A 17,711-nucleotide genomic window follows, 5' to 3' on the forward strand; every position below is an offset into this window, starting at 1 on the left:
ATCCACTTAGTCAGTATTGTCACTATCGCCCCTTTAGAAATTCATTGGAAATATCCCAAAGCGCCCGTCTCTTACCTGATTGTAATCTCAAAGATCTGATTTAGTTTGCTCTGCAGTAGTGTGGCCTAGACAGGACAAAACACATCATATAAGACAATAGTACAAAGTTGAAACAAGAAAAAAAGAAACAGTTTAAAAAACAATATGGATAAAAGGAAACTGTTCTTGTTGTACCCTGGCACCACAGTGGGCAGCTATCTCCTCGAAGGGGGCCTTCTGAAACTTCTCCACCACTTGTCTCCTCCGCTCCCTCTCCTGCTCCTCCATACCAACACTGTCCACTAGAGGGAGACAAACACTTACATTTCAATAATGCACCATGCTGCAGTAGATTGTATGTTGAAAATGACAAAGTGAAATCACAAGAATTAATTTCCCTAAATGTAGTTCTTTATTTTTTTTACCTGAACTAACATCGTTGTTTTCTGTTGGTTTCTTTCAACCAGTGGTGGAAGAAGTAGTAATAATCAATCAGCATGTTTTGGTACGGAAAACTAACATACATTAATAAAGGAATTTTCCACCGCTGGATGCATTGATGTGTTCATTACATTAATGTTGCAGCTGGTAAAGGTGGGGCTGCTGATTTCAATTGAATACAGGGTAGCTTAATCTATCATAATCTTAATCTAATAAATCATCATAGTGTAGTAAAAGTATTAGACAATGGAAATACTCAAGTAAACAAAATTGTATTTAAGTCCGGTACTTGGGTAAATGTACTTAGCTTCATTCCACCATTGGTCTCAACTACATCGGAGGACAATTTTACATATGGTGATACTGTTTCATGAATACTTTAAAAACCACAAAAGTTGATAAGTGTGTGCACGTACCGATGGCATTTTTCAGGGTTTCAAATGTGATCTCCTCTGCTGGTGTCCTCTGCAGAAAAGAACAAAACAAAGTGGTATGATGCACTAATAGAATAAGTGATATAAACCTCCTTACAGTGGCTATATTTGAGTTCTAGACCATGAAATCGTTGTAAATGCTTTTTGCCTTTACCTCCTCTTTCTCTGGACTGTTTCGGGACTCCACCTCCACCTGCAGTGAGATGGTCTCTCCGATGCTCTTCCTCTTGGACAGACGGTCCTCATCTGGAAAGGGAGTGCAGACATTTTACTTTTTGTTTTCTCGAACAGAAAACTGTTAAGTTAGAGAGGCTTGTCCTTCAAATGAATGATCCTGGCTCGAGCCCCAGAGCTGGAAAAGGGTCGGCTTTGATGAAGTGTCCTTCAATGAAACACTAAATCCCCGCTAGCTCCTGGGGGAGTAGTTCAGCTCTGTATTTCCATACAGGAATCAATAAAGCAACAACACAAAGTTCTAACACGCTGGCAGGCCGATAAACATTATCATTATTTACTTGAGAAGAGGAGCGCATTTCTTATTTCAAGAATTTCTCTCCTTTGCCACATTACATCATACAACAAGAGAGGTATTGTTTGAGCTCCTTACCAGTATACTGGGGGACATAAGGCGTCGCCAGTCTATCTGTGTTATAACCACTACCCCCGAGGACCTCGGTGATCTTCGACTGGAGGAACAAAACATCCCCTTCTACCTTCTCCAGTGCAGAAGGCAGCCTAGGAAGAAAGGAGTGGTGATTTAGATTATCAAATGTGACGTTGGTATGGTTTGGGAGAAGGGAGACTTGAATGTGTCTGGTACATACTTGGGATTATCAATGAAGACATCCTCAGGCAAAAGGTATGGACTTTCTTTCTGTCTCACCTCAATAACCTGAAGGGCAGAGGGAAAAGGCAGTTTATTAAAAAGAGCTTCTCGGTATTCACACACACACATATTTATATATAAATATATACACAGAGTAGTCCAGGCTCAGACCTCGTGTATGTGCTGACAGAAGGCTGGGACGGTGGTGAGCTGGCAGATGAGGTTGAGGTAGGCGGCGGCGAGGGCATGAACAGCACAGCGGTTATAAACAGGCATAGCCTCGTCGGTGGACAGAGCCAGGTCCTGCACAGGAAACAAAGAGACATCAGCAAGGAGACCTGGACAGTAAAACACCCACCAATTCACCATAAACACCTTCTTATAATGCACTCAGATTTTTTATGAATCTTGGACTGTGTTAGATATTGGTATGTATAGGCCTTATTTATGTTAGTTTTACCACTCATCTTTAAAAAGATATTTCAAGCCTCCATCAATAAAAGAATGGTTGAATCATTTTAGGAACTTTGCTCTCATAGAAGGATCATTAGCTGTAAATCATAAAGTGCATGCATCCACTGAAGAGGCTCATTGGTTCTCTTTCAAATCCACAATTTCTTGCACAGCTATGTGTCACTTTGATAGATTGTAAGAAGACCTATGAGGCTTCAGGAAAGTCAATTTGAAGAAATTTGGGAGAAGTGAAAAATGAATATTGCCCCGAAACACCCTTGTTTTGTTTAAATTTGTGTATCTAGTTTTCTTCATCTCAAATGAAAAACACCACGTTAGATTTTTGTGTACTATATTTATGTTGTTAAAAGCTGAAAAGATGGATCATTCTGTAAAAGTAAAGCAAAGATGACTTTGGGAATTGTTGCTGTAATGTGATCCCAAATAAAGGAAAAATATATTTAAAAAAAAATTTTAAAAAGAAGACCTACACACACATTATCTAGTGTTGGGATTTTTTTCATTACATTTTTTATTTTAATTTTATTTTTATATAATTATTTCTTTATTTATTGTTTTAAAAAATCCTTGTCTATGCTACCCCGTGTACAACAATTTTCATGTGACAAATTCAATAAGAAACTTCACAAAAAAAAGGTATTTCTGGTATTATGTCTTTTTTTCCAGATATTTCATAATCACAGTTTAAAAGCATTGTGAAATGCTTTGTATCTAGATAGGTGCTATATAAATAAAAAAATATTTGTATATTATGCACTGATCACTGTAGTACAATGTTGGCAGATTACGGTGTTTGGGAGATGTAAAGCCAAATGCCACAATTATTTCCTGACTAAATAAATACAACACATTACATCAGTACCTGCAAAGCGATTGCCAGGCGAATGAGATCCACCACCACCTCTTCGTTAGCCAGCTCCACGCTGAGAAGACCCAACAGAGCGAAGAGGGACTCGTAGTGCTGCCGACCGCTGCTCTGCTCCTTACAGCCCAAGTAGATGTGTCGGTACAGCTGCTGGCCGTGCTGCAGGTAGGATGAGAGGGGACTCAAGAGTTTAAGTGTGCTAGTTTTTCTGCAATTCCGTCACGAGTGTAAATATTTATATGTTCAAAGCTCAGAAACATATTTGAATTTTTGATCTGTGATGATTTCTAACTTTACCTAAACTAACTAATCCTGGTTAGTTTTCATTAGCAGAGTAGACTGCAGGGGAAACAAATTCATCTGGAATTAGTTTTGAATTCTAATGATACACAACTTTAAAATGAACAGAAGTCGTACCTTTTTCATGAATAAGTTGTCCTGTCTGGAGCACTTGTCAACTTTGAGCTTGAGCACAGAGATGTCTGAGATGATGCTGCATAGAGAAAAGCCACAATGATTAACACAAACTGTGGATTGCTCCAACACATTACAAAGAAGGCCCACAATCCTGCAGACACGCCCCACACACACACCTTATGTCGGAGAACTTTGGCGTGTTGTCGTGCCTGTCGATGAGACTGAGAAGGATCTGGAGCACCAGCAGCCGAATCTCAGGATCCTCCGTTAGAGAGAAGGACAGCAGCGGCTCCAGGAAAGAGCTGGGCAGCGCTGTCAGCATGTTGGTGGTCTGGAAACCGACCGTCACCTGAGAGAGTGATGATGAAAATAAGCCGTTTATGGTTTACACATACATGAAGAAAACCCATGTTGAAAACAGTGACGTTGTGCTTTTGGCCTTTAATCAGAGGGTTCACCAGGTACATACATGTAACTGTCAGATAAAGTCTGATGAGGCCACTGACTGAGATGTTAATCTGTTGCAGAAATTCTGATGGTTGATTTTGTTTATATGAATTAAGATACCTTCAAATGTGCACAAATTTCATGTTGAGCAACAGGGATACTCTTCTGGTTTAGATTGAAGTGAGCATTGGGTTTACTTCCTGTTAGTCGAACACTGGTAGATGGATGGTTGCTTTCATAAGCACATATTTTGGGTTTGGTAAAAAAAAAAAGACCACCTTGCTGTGCAAACACTCCTTAAATCATGTGAAGACAAATGTAAAGCCGTGCAGAGAAGATGAGGATAAAAGAATTGTGAGACCATACGAGTGCTGCCAAAACACACATGGTTTGTGGAAAATGATTTTCTCAGGTGCTGAGATAAAGTTTGATGGACTACAGCTGCTGATAAATGTGAAGAGTCACCCTGACTGATTGGACTTAATTTACTTCTTATATAAACTACTTTCTGAGAATGATAAAAATGCATTGGGAACACGGCGAGGCAACTGTTGCTTCAAAGCTTTGTAAACACCCGCATTTTTCATTTTAAATTAAAGGAGCAATATGTAGCACTGACAGCTAACGTTTAAAATGGATACTGCAGTCCAAATGTAAAACATTGGAGCCTCGGCCCGTCCGTCTGTGTTAGTATCACGGCGTTAGCCACTGACTAGCAGTAGTCAGAATCACTTCAACGGCTGTGTGTCTCAAATACTCGCTGCCTTCATAACCCAGCTGCACACGGACCACAGAGAGATGTGCCAGGCTTTCAGGTTGGGTAAAACCTAATGTTATGTTATCTCTGTTGATCCAGTTCATTTGCTTGCTTCCATGACTGCAGAAGGCTGTGTTTGCGTACCAATTTGTTTCATATGTGGCAACGAGGTGTGGAAATGGGCAGTGGATGGGATCAAAACAGCCAAAATAAAAACAGACGTTCTGGACCAGAATGGAAATTTGAAAGGAGAACATACTGGCTGTAGCATTGTTGTCGGAGAAGCCAGTATTTCAATTAAGCATGTTTCCTTAATCTCCGATGACATATCATGGTCATTTCATGATTTATTACAGTAAATATATTACATATTGTTCCTTATAAATAATAAAAATGCATGGCTGAAAACTCACCTGGACCAAGGACTTGAGTAACATAACCTGAATCATCCTGGTACCCTCAGGTCTGGAAATGAAAACAAACAGTAGATGCAAGTTAAAACCTTTTAATTCACCAACATTCAGGTCTACACAGATTTGTTTACAAAGTACGGTTAACTGAAGGATGGAATAAGATAAGTTAGAGAATTACATAAACACATACAGCATTCAGTTTTGTACAGGTATGTGTGTCCTGGGCATATGCTGCACAAACTGGGAACATGTGTTTATGAGATTTGTGAGAAACTTACCCCGAGCCTGAGGAGGGCAGAACTGGGTGCATTCCAGGGACAGGGATCTTGCCCATGATGAAGAGCATGACCTCTGACCTCTGGTATGTCGGTAGAGTGTTGGCGAATGACCCTGACAGAGAAAGAGAAAAAAGGAGAGATGAGCATCAGATGGATGAGAGGAGGATTTGGAGCAAAGGAAAAAAAAAAAGAGAGATATGTGTGGAAGGAGAGAAAAAATAAATTAACACTAGTCTGTACAAAACCCACACGTGTACACATACAGGCATAAATACAGACACAAGTGAGGTAAACATAAGCACCACAGACAAACTGATCCAGTCCCAGAGCCTGTCTTGCAAAGCCTCCCACACACACACACACACACTCTCTCTCTCACACAGACAGCGCCACACTGCCCACAGACTCACCGATGGTCCTGATGACAGCCTCCTGCAGCTGCCTCTCCTCATGAGCTTTGATGATCTTGGTGCCGATGTTGGTGCTGCCGTCATAGGAGCCGGTCAACTCGTAGTCCACGCTCAGACGGAGCTGCCGCAGCAGCGTGTTAAACACCTCCAACACTGTGGGACCTAAATACACAAACAGTGAATAATCAAAAGACTAGGTCACCCCACAACATACCAGCCTGTACTGTAGGAGTGTGCGTGTACTGTGTCATTCTTCTCACCTACAGATCCGCTGGCTGCGATGGCGGCTGCCTCTAGCAAAACTTCCACAATTCCAGCTCGCACTGTGGCTGAATTCTTGCTGTTAGCATCCAGATGACCGAGAAGCTGCTGGATTACCAAGTGAGAGTGCTGGGACTAAGAGAGAAGGAGAGAAGGAATGAACGAATGGCATAAAAAACAACAAGAAAACAGGAAGAAACAGAGAAACCGGGGTAGAAAAGTGGTAAAAACTGTTAGATTACAGCAAATCATTCAACCAAGATGTTGCCGTGGATGGCAACCTCTGTGTTGCTTTTTCTGTTTTTGTTTGTTTATTCAGTTTTCAGCTCTCCCTCTGTGGTTACATTCACCAGGGAGGAACTTTTGAACAACTTTTAAAGATTTGCAGAGCTTTAAATTGGAGGAGCAGCAGCTCTCTATGGGATTACCAGGAGACGCAGACGATTTGATTAAATATATTTGTCCCAGAGGGAAATGAGTTTCCACAGCCGGTACACAGAAACCTACAGATATACTCATAACAACACACAGCAACAAACATACAGACCAGATATGAACAGTACACAAAATCTTCATGCATGCACTCATTCATCCCAGCTCACAACAGTGTCAGCGAGGCAGATTGTTCAGGGCTGCTGTTGCAGAAGGAACAAAAGCTGCTGAAGTGAGCTCTTATCCATCTAAGTGTTCTGTATCTCCGATCAGATGGTAGTAAAGTGTTGGTTTAGGGGGTGGCCAGTGTTATTTGATATTGTGAGTGCTCGGCGTTGGATGGCTCTGCGGTTCATATCTGATAAACTGGGTGTGGGAAGGCAGATGATTGTGAAGGCAGTGCGTTTCTTTTCTATTTTTTTAATGTTACATATTATCTTGTCAGTGTCAATATAAATCCTACACACTGTGTATAGAGTATATAGACATCTTTACATGCACATACTGTACATAATCATCCAGTCCATGTACATCCATTCAGTATTTATTTCTGTGCACTATTTGTATTGTTTACAATTTACAGAACACTTGACTTGTATATATACGTTTTATTTTATTTTATTGTTGGTCACTGATACTTTTTATATATATATATTTACATAATATTTATATATATATATACCTATTTTTTTTACGACATGAGTACATAACAGTCGTGTCTATCCTCTACCTTTATTTGCTCAGCTTTGTTGTCATAGCTGTTATATTCTATTTATGTGTAAGTACATCAAGAGAGATGCATAAATAACAGTATAATTCCTGGTATGTGCACACATACTTGGCCAATAAATGTGATTCTGATTCTGAAACTAAAATCTCTGGAGATACAGCACGTCACTGACTTGCATTTTTCATTCATATCCAAAATTAATCACAGCTGTGATGGGAAGGGTTGATGCCTAAATGGACTCTTCAAACATCTCTCCTTTTCAAAGCTATTTTTGTCTGTAAACTCCATGTTTCTACTTTCCGTCCATAAATTGTGTAAAAAACACTTTACAGAGATAAAAACATGGCACTGTGTAAATCACACAAACGGTTTTAGGATTCCATTTGGACCTGGATTTACGGTCAACAGGGTGAAAGAGAGGAGAAAAAAAAGGGGTGAGGAAGAGGTCTTTGTGAATATGTATGTACTGTATCACTAACCTGGATGGAGTACATGATGATTTTGAAGCAACGCACTGCGAAGGTCTTCCCCTCCCATAGAGAGTGGTTATCTAAGTGCCTGGGGGAACACAGACAGGAGGAGGATACAGAAGATGAAATAATACAGTGATGGTAGCGATGGAGCCCAGACATCAAGACTCCATATGTATTTTTTGATGATGGAGCACAGGGGAGTTACTTATGTGATAAAAGTGTATGGAGGCACAATCAATGATTGAAGAATCTAGAGACGCGTAGGCATTTAACTCTGTCTTTCAATGTTGAATAGAGTCATCATGATGCAAAGAAAAACCCAATCAAGGATAACGATCAGGATCATAACATCCATCCAACATGATCATGACCAATACTACCGAATCTTTATGTTTACAGAAAAAGAGAAGAGGAGGATAGACTGAAATAAATATCTAAAGCTTGAAACAGACAGAAACAGAGACAGGGATGGATGAGAGCTGGTCTCACACAGCACATGACAAGTGATATGAAGTGAAAGGAAAATTGAGAGAAAACTGAAAATGGATAGATTAAGAGTGTTCAAAAGAAATATAAATGTAATATATAACTGCACAAGAAAATGGTAACTGGAGTTGCAGTTGGATTCTGGAGTACAAAATAAATCAATAAAGGCATTATAGGCTTACAAGTCCCTGAATATATTGTATTTTTGCTAGCTTTTCATGTTGTTATACATATCAGCTTGAATCCAAACTAATACGTGGCTGTGTAATTATAAGCTGTATTATGTGGCAGTATTCCTGCAAGCACATTATACATATTTTATCCAAAGTATTCCTCGTCAGATCTCTGAACTCATTTAGCTTTAACTTGATCAGCCTGCTACTCAGACTATACCAACAACTTCAGTGAAATATAAAGCAGGAGGGATTATAAACACTAGCTGAGATGCAGGGGAGAAAGCCAAGAGGGGCAAAGAACAGGTGGATATATAACAGACAAAAACATTATGAGTCAACTCAATAAGAAAAGGAATAGTTAATGTCTAGGGCTCAAAGAGACACAGGGAACGGCTGAGACAAAAACAACAACATCTGAGCAGAGCTGAACTGATTCAAATAACAAGAGAGCGTAAGATGGATAGAGACAGACAACTAAAAAGGAAACACTAATCGCAGAGGACCAGCCTTTGAAGACATCCACAGTTAAATAACATCATCATAGAAGATGACCTCAGAATCACAATGAAGCTGTGAAAAAGCAGATAATCTACAATATCTTGTCAGAAAAGAACTACAACTGTAATAAAATTACAACCTTGCAAGGCAGACCTCAACATAAATGCAGTAATATACAAATTAAAATGTCCCATCTGCAAATCACGCACTTGTCTGGAACAACTATCTAACCTTGCTTTGACCTTGGTGCACCCCCTCGTGCCAATCACGCACAGATAAAAATGCCGCAACACATTAAGATGCGTCCTTCCTTCAGGGTTTAGTCAATGCGTCAAAAAACAACAACAAATACATAGAGGAACAAATCACAAAAAGGAGGATAGAACAGTTTGTGTTACTGTCTCACATCAGCACGGGCGTGACGGCGTTCTTGATGTTGCCATAGGCGGCTCGTCCCAGCAGCTCCCTGAAGCAGCGCTCCGTCAGCTCCACCGGGCTTTCCTTCTCCTTCTCCGACGCCTGCAGCGGAGAGGGGGAGCGGCTGGCGGGGAGCGATGCAGGTGAGAAAGCAGAAAAAGAGAGGGAGAGGAGGGGAAAGAGCAGGGGAGGGGAAATCGAGTCGGGAGGGGGAAGAGAGGTACAGACGGCGAGAGAGAGAGAGAGTTTGAAATCAATTTGATTCAATAACAGTAACATTTCTTGCACAAAAACACTCTCAGGACTGCTGTGTCACTGCAGCTTTCCCTCCTGAGGCGACTTTTCCCTCTGCAGTGACAATTAAGAGACTCTGTTCGCCATCATGTGTGTGCGCATTTGTGTATTGCACATCTGTTATCACCATGGGGGACACGTCCGTGTCTAAGTTTGTATATGTGTGCAAGTGTGTGCAGGCACTCCAGCCTGTCTTTGTTCTCATGCATAGTTAAAACCTTCACTATAACTCCATCTCAGTCATGACTAGCTTCGGGTGGTCCACCAATGATGACATTATTTATTAAACAGCCTCACTCTTTCATCTTGTTTGCTGCTGCTGCTGTGGAGGAAATGTAACTTCCTGCCTCTCAGTGGCTCCTCTAACTTCACTCAAATTCACTAAAAGACACTGACATTTGAGGGGGCAATGGAAAACAGCTGCGATTATTTTGACTGATACTGCAATTGTGATGTGATATGATATTAGAGGGTATGAATATTTTTACATCATTCTTCTCATTTTCATTGAAAAACATATTAAAAAGATTATGGTGTGATTTTTACGGGGATCTGTGCCAAACAAAGATGTTTTCTTTAGTCTGTAGAATATGATGTGTAGGCCAGCACATCTCTGCAGTACAACAATATTTAATTTAAAATGGTATTTTGACACACATTTCACCTTTAATAAATATTGTGATTTCCTCCTCATCCTGCGATTTGAAAATTGCAGTAGGCCATATTGCGAGCTAAATAAAAGGTTGATTAACTGTTCAGCCGTAATGTGGGAAATTCAGGTGAGTTCTAAGCTGCTGTTGGTGAAATGTTTTGCATTTGTTCAGCAGTAACTAATAATGCTTACAAAGCCACTCTCATTGACCCCTGTCCAAATGAAAAGTGCATCTAAAACACCCACGGGAGACATCACTCAGAGGTCACTCTAACAGCCGCTCACTGCAGTTTTGTCTAATGATTTGGAAACTCGCAAGCATTTAACAAGAGGAGAAATCAGCAACACCATCATCTCAAAGCCTATTTGGCTACGGCGATCTGACCTCATATCTGCTTTCACCAAACAACTCACAGAGGATGTTTTTCAGTCTAAAGGCGAGGATCATTTCGGTTCAAATGTTCTGCTGAGGAGAATAGCTTGGGTAACATAAAAGCCTTTGCATGCTCCTACATACCACATTAAAACCAATCAATCAGGCTTGTAGTTGTTCTTGAACACTCAAAACGCAGCTCAGAGAAAGATCTTAGTATCTCCGGAAATGAACTCTCTGCAGAAATCTGTCTCATCTGTCAGAAGGTTTTGCTAGAACTGTGCCCGATTTGATCTTTAAATGAACTTGTACGTGTGCATGGGGATTAATGTAGAGAAAAATGCACCATCTGGGAGTTTAATTAGACTGTGCTGACTGCTGTGGATTTTATGGCTGGTAATAACTGAGGATGCACAGCAGGGGCAGGCTTCATAATACACACAGAGAGAAGGGAAGCTGAGAGGGAAATGTGTCTCTGGTGGAGTGTGTCTGTCTCTGACTGTCCATCTGTCTCTCTTTCAATAAGCTCCACATTTACCACACTCCACATTTACATATATTTTCCTATTATCTACCCTCCACATAATCTTCCACTGATCTTCTCGCTGCCCTCCCCCTTTGCCTCCCCTAACCTCCAGATCTCAGCATTGACGTCAAAGTGAATTCCAGTATGTGGAATACTGCCAAGAGAGGGAGGCTCCAGACTCTGCATCTCTCTCTCCCTCTCTCTCTTACTGGCAATCTCCAGCTCTCAATGCAATAGTGATGCTTTTATTCTCCACCCATTTCACTCTCTTTTCACACTCTCCCCCCTTTCTCCTTTCATTTTTCTCCCCATCTCTCTGCGTCTTTGTCCTTGGACGCTGCAGGTGGGCAAACCCTTTCGGAGCTGTCAGTGGGTTCACTCAGTGATGACAATGACGATGAATGACATGGGTGATGGCTGTCCAGACTGCCAGGACAAATATGGCCTAACGTAAGACAAACAGCAGCAGTCGGCTACAACACAATGGCTCTCTGGGCTGTGTGACCGAGGCATGGCGGGTCAACGCTGACTCATTCTGGGTCATTAACTTTGTCACCACATGTTGGCACACAGCCTGGCCTGTTGTGTGAGGATGACGTGGTAACACCAGGGCCGTATTCACCTGCCTTAAACTGCAGTCAGGACAGCGTGTTTGAGCACTTGCTCACTTTTACTGAAAACAAGTCTTTTAGTAGGTAAAAGCCTTCACCCATTTTCTACATAATCCACATTATAACAGGGTTATTACAGTAAACTAAAATTGAAACTAAACAAAAAATAAGCAGTGAAAACTAAGTAAAAACTAAAATGAAACAATATTGCCTGGGTTAAAAACAAAATAAAATAAAATAAAAAGGAATGTAAATTCATTATGTTCTAGTTTATTAGCTTAATATATCACTACTGAAAAAAGGAAATAGCACGAATTTAGGTCAACTCTCGTGACATTGAACCACAGAAACTGAACGTACTTGGCATTCCAGGAGATGGCGCTATGCCGCAATTGCTTCACTAAAGTAGCACAAAGATTAAACATTTAACATACACAATATGGTCATTCCTATACAGCTCTCCATCCATGTATTTTTGTATGTATATGTAGCTCGATACTTCTGAGACATTATACTTGGCCCTAACAAAAACAAACTAAAACAACTGTAGAAAAAATATATAAAAAGTCACACTGAACCTTTTTGAAAAACTAAAACTAAACTAAAACTAGCCAAAACACTAACTGAAAATAAACTAAAATGAAATTGAAAAGTCAAAACTAAAATAAAATAAAAAGTAATTGAAAATACGAAACTATTACCTTGCATTTTTACAATAAATATGATCATATCAGTCATATGAGGGAAAAAATAATGCAGACAAATGATGGAGTGGTCTGAAAAACAACAACTGGGGCAAGTGGCAGTATGCCTAAATTATCTGGATATACTGTAAGTCGATTAGAGAGAGATGAAAAAGAAAACACTAGGGTATTCCATTAAATATTTACCACAGGCCTGATGAACAGCAACACACTAAACCCAATCAGTTGACATTTTCCTTGTGATCACTCACCTCTCTGTGCGCTCTCCACTCTGCAGGTTGAAAAGCAGCGAGGGGACGATCTTGTCCATGTGCTGAGGGTCCCAGATATTGGCCTGCAGCTCATCATTCACAGTCTTCCTCACCACGCCCTGCAGGCCCTTGATACCTGCCATGCGGATCCTGGAGGTGACAGAAATAGAAGAGATCAGAAATCAGACACTGGTAACCAAATCTATAAATGGATGATTATATTTAGGAAATCTTATTTTTGTCTAGTTTTTAGTCTGTAGCTGTTACACTTTAATTCTGCAGAGTTATATTTAACTGTTCAAAGATGTCACTTTGTCTATTTTCAGCAGCTGACAACACGATCACTTTGAAAGGTTTCATTTCTGACAAAGATATAAAAAAACGTCCAGGGGCAGCGGCGATCTAAAATAAGACTTCCTGAAGCAGTCTAAAAACAGCAGCTACTTAATAATTCTAGCCTCTAGCGCAATCAGACATCTGTCCACTCACTTGGTACGTATGTCAGGGTCCTCGAAGCTGGAGTGGCACATCTCACTGAAGCGCGACACAAAGAAGTCATAACTGCGGTGGTAAGATGGTGTATCCTCTTCTATGTTGGCGAACTTCACAAACTGAGAAGGTAAGAAGAGTAAAATAATGTTTCAAACTCAAGAGATTTACAGTAATAAGTCTGCTCCTCAGCGGCTCTAGCTTGTTAAGAGTTTGTTTCAATTTGATAAAAACTCTTTAATGAAATAAGCCTAAATCCCCATGATGAATATCTCCTAAATTAAAGTCAAACCACAGCGCCATAACATCTCATTAAGAGTGAAAAGCACAGGGCAGAGAGGGGCTCTCCCGCTGGGCCAGAAAATGTCACCATTTAAACACGCTGACATTTAGCTTCACAGCACTCTCCAATTAATAAATTAAGAACTAGATTTCTTTACAATCAACACAGAACGGATGCTACCTGAAGCAAGAATCATGTAACAACGTAACAGTACAGCAGATGGTAATTAAAGTACATACATTCAAAAATACAGGCTGGATTAGTGCAGTAAACCAAAAAGCAAGGTTGAAAGGAGTTGATATAGAAAATAAGCATCTAGAGGAGCCCCTTGTGAATCTATTTCCTGTGTAGAAAATCAGCATTTGGAGTGGTTTTGAAATTAGATGAAGTACACTTGAGCAAATGAAATGAAGTGAACCCATAACTACTTCTGTGCTCAGCTGCTGCAGTAAGCTGCTGCAGGAGTTGATACCCGGAAGCTGCCCACTATTACCGGCAGTAATACTGGGCAGCTTCTAGGTATCAATGCATCAACTCTGTGTCTGCTGAAACAGACTTTCTGTCTGATTGAAAGCTTTAAGAATAAGGGTCTAAAACCGTAGGCGATGGAGAGCTGCGATTATTAACATTTTTGTTGCGACTAAAGGTTACACCAGGAGAAACTAACCCCTGCCCTAAATCTTTTCTATCACATCACATAAAGCAAGTTGACAGAAACACTAACTCAGGTACTGATGTGTTGGCTTGTGTTAGAAGGGGCTCTGCAGTACAGGGGGCTTTAGGTCAGAGAAATAGAGTGGGAGAAAACCTGGCCGGTGCTTGAGTCCTGTGGTGATAAACTCTCTAATCCGCTCCTTTCACCTCTCTCCGACACTGGTCTGCTTCAGGTGAGCCACACAAGGCACACTAAGACGGTGACTATTTACACTGAAAAATACAGTATATGCATAGTTCTATGTGTGACGAAGTTCAGGGTTGTGCATGTATGGATCGAGCAATTACAGCGAAACTAATCCCAATCAATATCTGCACAGTGTTCAACAACAGGCACTCTGAATGCAAAGCTTTAAATTAGCACATACTGCACAATCCCTCTCCTGCTATTGATCATGTTAAACAGCACTGTGATCCACAATTAATTACACAGCACCGGTGTGTGTGTGTGTGTGTATGAATGGATCAGTGTATGGCCCGTGCATTTGTCCTAAATACACACACCCGTGAGTGTGTGTAAGGAAGATTGATAGCATGAAGATTAATGAGCGAGAGGTTGGCGTGTCTCGTCAATCTGTGTAGATGACTGCGGAGCTTTGCATCTGTGGTGTGCAGCTAATCTGATTTCCTTTATATGTCCTCTGCTGACCCGGCCGACAGCGCTGATAGCAGTTTCCCACATCAGAGGACGCTCATCACTCCCACTCCCTCTGCCCACCACTCTCTTGATGAGCTCTGATCTTCCTCAACTACTGACGCAGTATTCCTCTCAAGGTTAACATCTTTTACTATGTGCCATCACATCAGGAAAGTAAATGCACCCTGTCAACTTCTAATTAGATAATATCTCTAAATCTACTGAAATGGGCAGAATTTAAAAGCTTAGAAGCGAAGACACATTAGTGGCCAACAGTTCGAGGATGTGGGTATTTATCTAAATTTATGTCAGTAAAATAAACCTGTCTTAGTTTTTATGTTTCTTGTGACCAATAATTTATGGTTAGGCAAATTTATTATGCTTACTAAATTCAGTTTTTTACAGCACAAAACTGTCTGTGTTTGGCTTCTGCAGTAAATTGAAACTGTACGTCCTTCGAAAAACTACCTTGAATTTAATCATACAGACAAGAAAAAGAAATATTATCGGTGTTTCCCAAAGCCCAAGATGATGTCCTTGAATGTCTTGTTTTGAAACAAGAAAATATTCACATTTAAGAAGCTGGAATCAGATAAATTTGACCTTTTTTTTTCTTAATAAAATTCCTCAAACTGATTAACCGATTATCAAAATAGATGGCGATTAATTTAATAGTTGACAATTAATCAATTAATTGTTGCAACATCTGATGGACGCTTAAACTCACAGAGTTGGTTCCTAGGATCTGCAGGCTGGGTTTGTCGGACTCTAGCAGCTTGCGCACCATCTTGAGGAAACTCTCCACAAACAGGTTGATGCTCTGACAGTGGCAGGCCATCAGCAGCTGGTCCAGGGCTTCCATGGCTATGCACACATACCTGAAGAGGAGGGTAAAGAGACACAGAAACATCTGGATGACCCCATTAACCCTGTAGACAATAAAATGTGTCTGGATATCTTACACGTATGATAAAATACGTCCATATATTCTAAAATGTCTAACTGCACACAGCAACAGAAATAAAAATGTGATTAGCACTGCCAGACGAACCCTGGAGACTCGCATATTGAACAGATTTCAGCTGGACTCTGCCAAGTGTAAATGTAATCTGTACAGGCTGTTTGCATTGGCGAGGATCATCACAGTGTGTCCCAGCTATGAGTCATAAGACACTTCGGTGGCATATAAAGTAAGTACAGAGTGTACAGACAGAAACAGTCGATGACCCTGCACCAGCCATGTTATTTTTTTTATAAAAACAAAAAGACTTTTTATCATTGTACAGACAGAAAAGTGTAAAACACCTATTTTGTGTACATGCAATGGCATCATTTTATGGTTTCTTATCCAGTTTGCATGTGGGATACATGTGATATGTATCCTATTAGACAGGCCCGAAAATGAGGATCTTTGAAGCATCTAAAGCTCTTTGGTGGACTGTCTGACTGTGTAAATCTCTATGAAGAAAGGCTATTCCCTGCACCACTTTTCCTATTACTTCACAGCAAGGCGACCTCAAATTCTTACCAGGATTTTAATATATTCGCTTCAACTGTGTTGAATTTAAATCAGTTAAGTTGAGGTGTGGCAGAGAATAAATAACACACAAAATGTGCACCCAGTATTTGTCAGGGCAGAGGCAGCTGACTTGTTTTTCGAGAGACTTGTTTTGAACGGCGATTGACTGGTAATGCTCACCCGTATCTGTGTCGGGCCACATCCCTTGACAATCTCTCAGACAGGTAGGCTCCGATACGGTCGAGCTTCTCTGGAGCTGACAGGGCGTAGAATGTCAGCTTCTCCATGTTGGCCTTCACCAACCCATCCTAAAAGGGTGACAGGAAGAAAGAGGGGTGGGGGGGAACAAGATAGAGAATATAAGAAAGTTTTAGGGTCTCATTTACATAATTTAGAATCCTAAAGGGCCTGACACGCCAAGCCGACCGTTGGCCAGTTTCGGGCCATCGGGGAACGTCTGCCGGCCTAGCTGTTTGCATTGAGTCACGCACCGTTTACACTAGTCTGCGGCTTTTTGGCCAATTCAGCATGTTGAAAGAAATCACTCTGATTGGCTGTTCTGCTTCAGCGAATCAGTGCACGAGAAGAGAAACGGAAGTGAGGAAAGTAAGTAAACAAGTAAAGACAAAAGGGCACACACAGAAGGCTCTTCTCATTTTTCATCTGATCTGATCACTACATGGCCATCTGGAATGAAGCTAAGTGGTGAGCGAGAGTGGTATGAAAAAGGAATAGACTACCGCTACCTGCTAGTATGGATTTCCTCTCACGCAGGCGCATTATGTACATGGTAGTTGGTAGTCTTACGGTGTTCGAGTACAACTTTTTAGCCTTAAAAGGAGTAGTTCACCCAAAGTAAGGTCAGATGAGATGTACATGAAGCTGGTATGTTCATTAAACAAACAGGCAGCTGGTTAAGATTGACAAAATGTCTGTGTTTGCCTCCACCAAGAAAAACATCAATGGCATTTTGACTGACATCAGGGTAAATAGGTCATGACAAATTAATGTATTCCACTGCCATTCCATCAACATTTCCGAGCTAAAGCAATTGTGTGTATACAGACTTGTGTACTTTTCCTCAAAACCCAAATTGTAAGAGTATAACTAGTTCACAAAGTTTCACCTCCTACTTTCCCCCATGACCTACTTCACTGCTCTCCAGTCTGGTCAGGGGGAGGAGAGAGCTATAAACATCTACAGTCCAGTGAGATCCTGCTTACATTCAGGCAGAAGCCAAAACATACAGTCACTGAAGTAGCACTCCCAAAGAGAACAGGAAGTAACACTGCTAACTCTCTGTAAAATGATAAGATAAGACTGTCATGTGATGGCGACAGGAGGACTGGTAGAATCTGTAAGTATCCTGTGTGTGTTGCAAAGC

General features: G+C 40.8%; 1 protein-coding gene across 3 annotated transcripts in view; it reads right to left on the reverse strand.

Annotated features, from left to right (window-relative positions):
* Nucleotides 1-17,711, reverse strand: part of LOC141755701 (protein EFR3 homolog B) — a 35,324-nt gene that overhangs the window by 2,532 nt on the left and 15,081 nt on the right. For all 3 annotated transcript variants that reach the window (XM_074614807.1, XM_074614806.1, XM_074614808.1), the window contains exons 3-22: nt 16,508-16,635; nt 15,536-15,686; nt 13,175-13,296; nt 12,686-12,835; nt 9,264-9,398; nt 7,704-7,782; nt 6,062-6,197; nt 5,802-5,963; nt 5,392-5,503; nt 5,114-5,165; nt 3,673-3,845; nt 3,497-3,572; nt 3,077-3,238; nt 1,912-2,043; nt 1,739-1,806; nt 1,522-1,649; nt 1,069-1,160; nt 897-945; nt 235-341; nt 76-125 (exon numbers count right to left, since the gene is read on the reverse strand). In XM_074614807.1, coding sequence (XP_074470908.1) covers nt 76-125; nt 235-341; nt 897-945; nt 1,069-1,160; nt 1,522-1,649; nt 1,739-1,806; nt 1,912-2,043; nt 3,077-3,238; nt 3,497-3,572; nt 3,673-3,845; nt 5,114-5,165; nt 5,392-5,503; nt 5,802-5,963; nt 6,062-6,197; nt 7,704-7,782; nt 9,264-9,398; nt 12,686-12,835; nt 13,175-13,296; nt 15,536-15,686; nt 16,508-16,635 — 2,264 coding nt within the window. The remainder of the gene's footprint in view (nt 1-75; nt 126-234; nt 342-896; nt 946-1,068; nt 1,161-1,521; nt 1,650-1,738; nt 1,807-1,911; nt 2,044-3,076; nt 3,239-3,496; nt 3,573-3,672; nt 3,846-5,113; nt 5,166-5,391; nt 5,504-5,801; nt 5,964-6,061; nt 6,198-7,703; nt 7,783-9,263; nt 9,399-12,685; nt 12,836-13,174; nt 13,297-15,535; nt 15,687-16,507; nt 16,636-17,711) is intronic.

The sequence above is a fragment of the Sebastes fasciatus genome, chromosome 18 (genome assembly GCF_043250625.1).
Source record: "Sebastes fasciatus isolate fSebFas1 chromosome 18, fSebFas1.pri, whole genome shotgun sequence".
Classification (NCBI taxonomy): domain Eukaryota; kingdom Metazoa; phylum Chordata; class Actinopteri; order Perciformes; family Sebastidae; genus Sebastes; species Sebastes fasciatus.